This window comes from Silurus aristotelis, assembly GCF_946808225.1.
Source record: "Silurus aristotelis genome assembly, chromosome: 3".
Classification (NCBI taxonomy): Eukaryota; Metazoa; Chordata; class Actinopteri; order Siluriformes; family Siluridae; genus Silurus; species Silurus aristotelis.
This window is the reverse complement of record NC_139576.1, coordinates 27198649-27206840: the sequence shown is the minus strand read 5'-3', so window position 1 is coordinate 27206840 and position 8192 is coordinate 27198649. Positions and strand designations below refer to the sequence as shown.

The 8192-nt window shown below is 41.6% G+C and overlaps 1 protein-coding gene across 2 annotated transcripts; it reads left to right on the top strand.

Moving 5' to 3' along the window:
- Window positions 1-984: 984 nt before the first annotated feature.
- nr4a2a (nuclear receptor subfamily 4, group A, member 2a) lies at window positions 985-7593 on the top strand. 2 transcript variants are annotated; one of them, XM_083535983.1, is made up of 8 exons: window positions 985-1175; window positions 1733-1832; window positions 2088-3016; window positions 3544-3673; window positions 3801-3964; window positions 4462-4664; window positions 5443-5621; window positions 6435-7593. In XM_083535983.1, exons 3-8 carry the CDS (start codon window positions 2090-2092, stop codon window positions 6689-6691), a joined length of 1860 nt encoding a protein of 619 aa, XP_083392109.1. In that variant the 5' UTR covers window positions 985-1175; window positions 1733-1832; window positions 2088-2089; the 3' UTR covers window positions 6692-7593. The 2 variants fall into 2 exon arrangements, with proteins under 2 accessions (XP_083392109.1, XP_083392110.1); XM_083535984.1 differs by lacking the exon at window positions 1733-1832 and having other exon boundaries at window positions 990-1175.
- The last annotated feature ends 599 nt before the right edge of the window (window positions 7594-8192 follow it).

The window sequence follows — 8192 nt, the reverse complement described above, 5'->3', positions numbered from 1 at the left end:
CCCTTCCCCCACCTGCTCAGGACTTACCCAGCTGCTAAATATCGCTGTACAGTCTAATACGAGGGGGCGCTGGGCTGAGCCGCGGCTCTGGGGGTGGTGGAGATGGTGGCCTTAGTGTGTGTGTGTGTGTGTGTGTGTGTGTGTGTGTGTGTGTGTGTGTGTGTGTGTGTGTGTGTGTGTGTGTGTTTGTGTATGTGGGGGGTGATCCAGGGTATGTTAGGCGTGATTTAGTAAAAGGTTTTGTGGTAGATGTACTGTGTACTGGTAGAATGGGCCTTTGCCTTTGTACTGGCGAGACTGGTGGAAACTGAGACACTTAAATCCTTTGTGTTTGGACTAATGATTTTTATTTCAATGATTTATATTTGGTTTTGCGATATAACAAATTTAAACAACCATTTCAATAATAATAATAATAATAATAATAATAATAATAATAATAATAATAATAATAATAGTAAAACTAACAGACATTTGCCAGACAGACAGACAGACAGACAGACAGACAGACAGACAGATAGATAGATAGATAGATAGATAGATAGATAGATAGATAGATAGATAGATAGATAGATAGATAGATAGATAGATAGATAGATAGATAGATAGATGCTTTATTAAAAGTATAAAGTTGTGTATAAAAGTGTTTATTTATTTATTTGTCTGTTTGTTTGTTTGTTTGTTTGTTTGTTTGCTTTCTTGCTTGTTCCTCACTCAAATGAGTTTGTCTCACAGGCCTCCTGCAAGCATCAATGTGACTTAATGAATCGAGGATGGTGAAACGCATTTAAAAAAAAAAAAAAGAAAAAGAAAAACCACGCAGCAAACTCAGTCTCCGGTGGGTATTTCCTATCTGTCAGCCTTTCCCAAAACTTGATTGGTGGTTGTCACTGGCGACGCGCGCGATGACGTGTCTAATTCCAGAGCACGTGGGTGGCGATGAGCGGCGCTCCCATAAACAAAGACACATTGGCGCGGCGCGCTAGTCTGGAGAGGAGCACCGCGCGCGCTTCGCCTTTTTTCTTCCACCGTCTCACCGACTCGACTTCTAGCTCGCGCTGGACATTTTCACACACGAACCTACACACACACACACGCATGTTTTTTTTTTTTTTACACTGTAGCAACCTGCGAGTGTATGGATACGATGCAACTTTTCTGATGGTGATTTAAAGGTATGTCATCGCTGTGTGTATGTGTGTGTGTGTGTGAGAGAGACGTTTTTGCGTGCATGCATTTTGCTTGCAGCTGTGCAGTAAAGATGATCGCGCGTTGTTGGAAATACTTTTTTTTTTAAAGAAATCTGTGGCTCTTTGGGTTTGTCATGTAAACCTGAGAGGTGATGAGGATGCAGAGATGTTTGTGTGAGAGAGAGTGACACTTGCTCGAGTTTTGCTGGTTTCCTCTGAACGCGCAACAAGCATGCAGCAACTTTGCCAAATGTTCCACTGTTGACAAAGTCACCAAAAGCTGAATTTTTGCATGCATTCGACATGTAATGTCATAAGATAGAGCAAGGAATATTGCATTAACCCAAACAGTAGTTCAACTGGACACATTGACGGACCTTGTGCATGCTATTTTATCAGTGGGAAACTTCTCAAGGATGCACTATGCAGAGTTCGAAGTGACGGATTGCAATGATTGTCACTGCTCACTGGTGCCATGTGTAGCTCTCATAGCAAATGTATTGGAATCGCTTATCTGAGTAAGAAGTTGTGCTTTGCTTCAGGAAGCTGAATCCGGACTGTATCTCGAACCCTGCTTTGTTACCTGAAGCTGACAGCCTCGTGCGTTTTGAGTGGCGACCAGAAAGAGTCCCACGGCTGAAGGTACTGCAATTTTGAAACGTTTTGAAAAGTTGTTTGCAATAATAGTTGTGTAGTAATTTATCTTACTGACCATATATAGCTGTTTAGAGTCATTTACAGTTTTGAGTAATATAAGGTCGAGTCAAAGCTTGGTGCTTGTGGAGTACAGCTACACGTTGTAAAAAGTTCATATTCCAGGCGTTTTGTTGCGAATGTTTATATTTGCATCTATTTTCATTGTTTTTCTTTCTTTCTTTTCTTTCTTTTCTGTTGCAGCCATGCCCTGCGTTCAGGCTCAGTACGGCTCGTCGCCGCAGGGCGCGAGTCCCGCCTCGCAGAGCTACAGCTACCACACGAGCGGCGAGTACAGCTGTGACTTCCTTACCCCCGAGTTTGTGAAGTTCAGCATGGACCTGACCAACACCGAGATCACGGCCGCTACCACATCTCTACCCAGCTTTAGCACGTTTGTGGACAGCTACAACCCGGGCTACGACGTCAAACCTCCGCCGTGTCTGTACCAGGTGCCCCCTGCGCACGCGTCCGAGCAGCCCTCTATCAAAGTGGAGGACGTGCCCATGCACGGGTACCATCACCACCATCACCACCACCCTCATCCTCAGCAGCAGCCGCAGGGGCACCTGGGCCCCCAGTCGGAGGACGTGATGGCGCACTCCGGCTCCCTGTACTTCAAACCGTCCGCGTCGCCGCACGCGCCTGGCGGCGGCCCGAACTTCCAGGTGCAGCCGAGCCACGTGTGGGAGGACGCGAGCTCGCTGCACGCCTTTCACCAGAACTACGTGGCGGCCGCCTCGCACGCCATGGAGCAGCGCAAGAACCCCGTGTCGCGCCTCTCGCTTTTTTCCTTCAAGCAGTCACCCCCGGGGACGCCCGTGTCCAGCTGCCAGATGCGCTTCGACGGCCCGCTGCACGTGGCCATGAGTCACGAAGGCCCCGGCGGCGTGCACCGGACCTTGGACGCGCAAAGCTTTGCGGTGCCCGGCGCCGTGCGTAAGCAGGCGGGAGTCGCGTTCCCGCATTCCCTGCAGCTCGGCCACGGACACCAGCTCCTCGACGCGCAAATGCCGTCGCCACCGTCCAGAGGCTCGCCGTCCAACGAGGGGATGTGCGCCGTGTGCGGAGACAATGCGGCTTGCCAGCATTACGGCGTCCGCACGTGCGAGGGATGCAAAGGCTTCTTCAAGGTGAGCTCACTTTCATGCTCTTAGGGATGCTGAGTTTTGATGGATGAGGGCTCATCGTTAGGGCGCTGGAACTACTCCAATGGCACCTGTTGACTTATAGTGTTTATATTCAATTATTACTCCCTTAATAAATTTTTTTTGTTTATGCAAAATATGTAAAAGGAAATTTTCCATTTATGTGACATGTATATAATAATTAATAATATATATGATTAAAATTGTGATTATTATTGATATTATGAAAGCTAATGAAAATAAGAACCTCTTCGCTCATTGCTTAATTAGCCACTCTTCCTTGCAATTAAACAGACTTTACTCTATGACCTATTAGTGCTGTGTGTGTGTGTGTGTGTGTGTGTGTGTGTGTGTGTGTGTGTGTGTGTGTGTGTGTGTGTGTGTGGGATCAATCCGTCCTCTCTCGGTGATTATGATATGTGATCAGATCGCGTTTTATTGAACTTAATAATAAAATAAGAATTTTTTTGTTGTTGTTTTTTGTTTGTTCTCTTTTGTTTGGGTTGATCTAGCGCACAGTGCAGAAGAATGCGAAATACGTGTGTCTGGCAAACAAAAACTGTCCTGTTGACAAACGCCGGAGAAACAGGTGTCAGTACTGCCGCTTCCAAAAGTGCCTAGTTGTCGGGATGGTTAAAGAAGGTAGATATAAATTCTTGAATAAAGTCATCACTGAATGTGTTTTTTTAATTATCAACCTTTTAAACCTTCACACTCTTTTGGTGCAATCATTTTTTTTTTAATTCAATGTATGTATGTGTTTATTTAGTTGTCCGGACTGCCAGTTTGAAGGGCCGGAGAGGTCGTTTACCTTCCAAACCCAAAAGTCCACCGGATGCGGCCCCTCCATCACCCCCAGTCAGCCTCCTCAGTGCGCTGGTCAGAGCTCATGTGGACTCCAACCCCAACATGTCCAACCTGGACTACTCGAGGGTGAATCTCACACTATTGTCTTCTCATCGAGCCCTTCCTTGGGAATGTACAACACAATCACTCAGTGTTTAATGAATCCACGCAGTGTTCATCGGTGCGCAAGAATCTCGTGGGCGTTAATTCAATGTTGCATGAGTTAATCAAACAATACGCCATGCTAAAACACTGACTTTTGCGCTCGAGTCATTTCCAAGTGGGGTCTCCAGAATAGGTGAAGTTGGTGTCAAAATTCTGAATACTTTGAACGATTTCTGAATGATGTGCCCGATGGCACGAGCTGCAAACATTTGATAGAGGCCTCATGTTTTACTTATTAATACACACTCAGTAAAACACACCAATTCAATTATCCGAGGTGGAAAACAAAGTGCATGGAAGCTGCTCTTCTGTTAACACAGGACTCCAGCGATTTCACAACTGATATGTTTTTTAGAAGCGATGCTCATTAAGCCGCCACCTTTTTTTTTGGAAACTGAAACTCAAATTTGCCTTTGCAGTTTCACGCGGGACCTGATTACCAGCTGACCGGAGACGACACGCAGCACGTGCAGCAGTTTTACGACTTGCTCACGGGATCGATGGAGATCATCCGCGGCTGGGCCGAGAAGATCCCGAGCTTCACCGAGCTGACCAAACAGGACCAGGACTTGCTGTTCGAGTCCGCCTTTCTCGAGCTTTTTGTTCTGCGCCTCGCCTACAGGTATAATAATAATAATAATAATAATAATAATAATAATAATAATAATAATAATAATAATAATAATAATAATAATAATAAGAGATGCGAAATAATATTATTAATAAATTAAATAATAAAAAAATATATAAAAAAAGATGATTAGCATAATTATGATGATAGGTGTTATAAAACGTGAAATAAAATCAATATATATTTTGCTTGTAAACAACAACATCGTAATAATAATAATAATAATAATAATAATAATAATAATAATAATTATTATTATTATTATAATTATAATAATAGTACTGATTTTTGATAAACACATTTTCTACAATTTTCCTCCTAAGTTTTTTTTTTAATTTTTTTTTTTAAGAAATTATTTGCCCAAATTAATTTCTAATAAAATAATAAAAAAGTAAAAATAAGTCCCACATATCTTAAGGCGCAGAAGTGAAGGTTATTAAGGGTAATCTCTTACAGGAAAAAGTGGGGTGGGGGTGGGGGGGGGGTGGGGTTTGGGGTTAAAACTACCATTATCATGTCTACTATCCAATCTTGTTCGGATCTTCAACTCATAACTAAACTCATATTTTGTATTTCTTTTTATTAAATCTGTTCTGGGTACAAAATATACAAATTTGAAAGAACCACAAACACTAGTACAGTTCCTGCCAAACAATTTAGTATTTACAGAACCTGGCTGTATATGAAGGGAGATTTAATGCACTGATTTGATTGAGATGATAAATGTACTGCTGAAAAGAAGCTCATTGCTCATTTTGTCTTCTCTCAGGTCCAATCCGATGGAAGGAAAGCTGATCTTCTGTAACGGCGTGGTAATGCACCGGCTGCAGTGTGTGCGCGGGTTCGGCGAGTGGATCGACGCCATCGTGGAGTTCTCCTCTAACCTCCAGAGCATGAACGTGGACATCTCGGCCTTCTCCTGCATCGCCGCGCTCGCCATGGTCACAGGTGCGGCAATGCACCCAAAAGCTGCATGCGAGCACAACGACTTTTTTTCCCTTTTAAATAGAAGATGCTAACACAGGGCTGCACAGGAAATAAGGATTACTCAAAAAAAAGCCATTTATTTATTTATGCATCTAAATGTTTTTAACCCATTTGTCCGAAAAAAATGAACAACGCAGGAATTTTATTTGCCCCTCATGTCCGTGTGGGTTCATTCCAACCTTCCCAAAACATGCACACTAGACGATTGGTAATGTTTAAATTGCCCCTGCATATCTGCAAGTTTGGTTGTGTGTGTGTGTGTGTGTGTGTGTGTGTGTGTGTGTGTGTGTGTGTGTGTGTGTGTGTGTGTGTGTGTGTGTGTGTGTGTGTGTTCCCGTGTGTGTGCCCGCGCGCGCGCGCGTGTCCAGCGATGCCATCTCATCCAAGCTGCGTTCCCGAAACTGCGCTCAGTTTTTCACCAAGACTGATGATGAATATATGCATGCACCACGTTGCCTCATCTAACCAGAATATTATTATATATTAATAAAATTAATAACAATAATAATACAAAAAAAAGCAGGAGCAAAACAAAAAAGGAGGAAAGAACACGCACACTCTCCTTGCGCTAATCCTAAAATCTTAGCAACCTTTTTTTTTCTTCATTGATGCTTGCAATCGAGTTTTCGATTATGATCAATCAGATTTGTTATTTTTTTTTCTAATCACATTACATATCAAGATGCTGATATTTATGCAATGCAGGCTGGCATGCCCACTATTCCTTACGCGCTAACCTTTTTTCCCATTTCATGTTTTTTTTTTTTTTTGCAGAGAGACACGGGCTTAAGGAGCCGAAGAAAGTTGAGGAGCTCCAGAATAAGATAGTGAACTGTCTAAAGGACCAGGTGGCGTTTAATGGCGCTGCTCTTAACCGCCCCAACTACCTTTCCAAGCTGCTGGGGAAGCTGCCGGAGCTGCGCACTCTGTGCACACAAGGCCTGCAGCGCATCTTCTACCTGAAACTGGAAGACCTGGTGCCTCCTCCTGCAATAATCGACAAACTGTTCCTCGACACGCTGCCGTTTTAAAACAAACAAACAAAAAGACAATGAAAGACAGAGACTTCTTTTTTTTTTCTCTCTCTCAAAAAGACCTCAACGAACTTCCATAGACTCCTTTTAAGAGTCAGAAAACTACTGATTTTTTTATTATGAGTATAAATATTATTATTATTTTCATTCTACAAAGGACATTGGCAGTCCACCAGATGGAAAACACACACACACACACACACACACACACACACACACACACACGCACACACACACACACACGCACGCACGAGCGCGCGCGCGCACAGACGGTTATGCATGCATTTTCATTTCAGCTCTCTTTGCAATTTCATGTCATTTAATTAAACCTCCCATACGGATAGATGGATAGATAGATAGATAAATAGAGAGAGAGAGAGAGAGAGAGAGAGAGAGAGAGAGAGAGAGAGAGAGAGAGAGGGGGGGGGTTCAGTTGCTCAGTTCTTAAAGCAACTCTTGGACTGCTGTTGAGAAAATAAATCTGCAAAAAACATTAACTCTGTTTTTTTTTTTTTTTTTTTTTTTTTTGACTCCAAAACACTTTTTTCTTAACTCATTGGAAAAACGCACATGATCTGTATTATAACCGTATTATACTACACGCAGGATAGGTTTTTTTCTGTCACTGAAGTGTATAAAAAAGAGCCATTTCTATCTTCTTTTCTTTTTCATTTGTTTCTTTCTATTTAATTTTTGAATAACTTGTGCCTGTGTATTTCTGTCAGGATCGCAGCGGAGGCCACGCATGTTGTAGAAGACTATAGGCACTTGCTATCGAGGTGATGCTGTCTATATAAAACATGATTATTCATATTATTCCGGACACTATGTAGTCTGCTAGATTTTATAAAAAAAAACAAAAAAAAAGAAGAAAAAAAAAAAACAGAGAAAAGATACAATTCATAGTACTGAGACAACTTTTCTGTATAGATGAGGAGGAGAAAGACTATTTAATCTGTATATAAGTAAAGAAAAAAAATCTGAAAGGCCCCAAATTGTTTGTAAGACTGTCAGCCATTTCCTTGTTTGTACGTGTTGTATGTATTGTTGCTGTTTAATATAAATGTTTCTATATTTATGATTTGATTTTTTGTTGTCGTTGTTGTTGTTGTCGTTGCCAAGAGTTTAGAATCATGGTGTAGTTTGGATTATTTTAGATTTCAACATTCACATTGTCCTTGTTTTGCATTTTTTTCGTTTTTGTTTATTTGTTTTATTTCTCTTATATATGTCAGCTACGGTTATGAGTCATTTCCCATTTGAGAATTTATCATATGTATATGTACATATATACATATATATAATATATATCTATATTCATATAGGTGTGTGCAGAGCATCACTGCCCTTTTTTTCTATGGTGTAATTTCAATCCCAATCCGAATAAAAAAAAAATAATAAAATCAACGCGAAAAAGGAATATTTAATGTTTGCAAAATAAAACTTTGAAACATTTCTTTTCTTTATTCAGGCACAGTTTTTTTTATCGCCTTCAAAA

Excerpts from the sequence above, each read along its gene's own strand:
- nr4a2a (XM_083535983.1), top strand. The coding sequence starts at position 2,090 with ATGCCCTGCGTTCAGGCTCAGTACGGCTCGTCGCCGCAGGGCGCGAGT. Across the intron at positions 3,017-3,543 it reads GATGCAAAGGCTTCTTCAAG|CGCACAGTGCAGAAGAATGC; the intron begins GTGAGCTCACTT and ends GGGTTGATCTAG. Across the intron at positions 3,674-3,800 it reads TGTCGGGATGGTTAAAGAAG|TTGTCCGGACTGCCAGTTTG; the intron begins GTAGATATAAAT and ends GTGTTTATTTAG.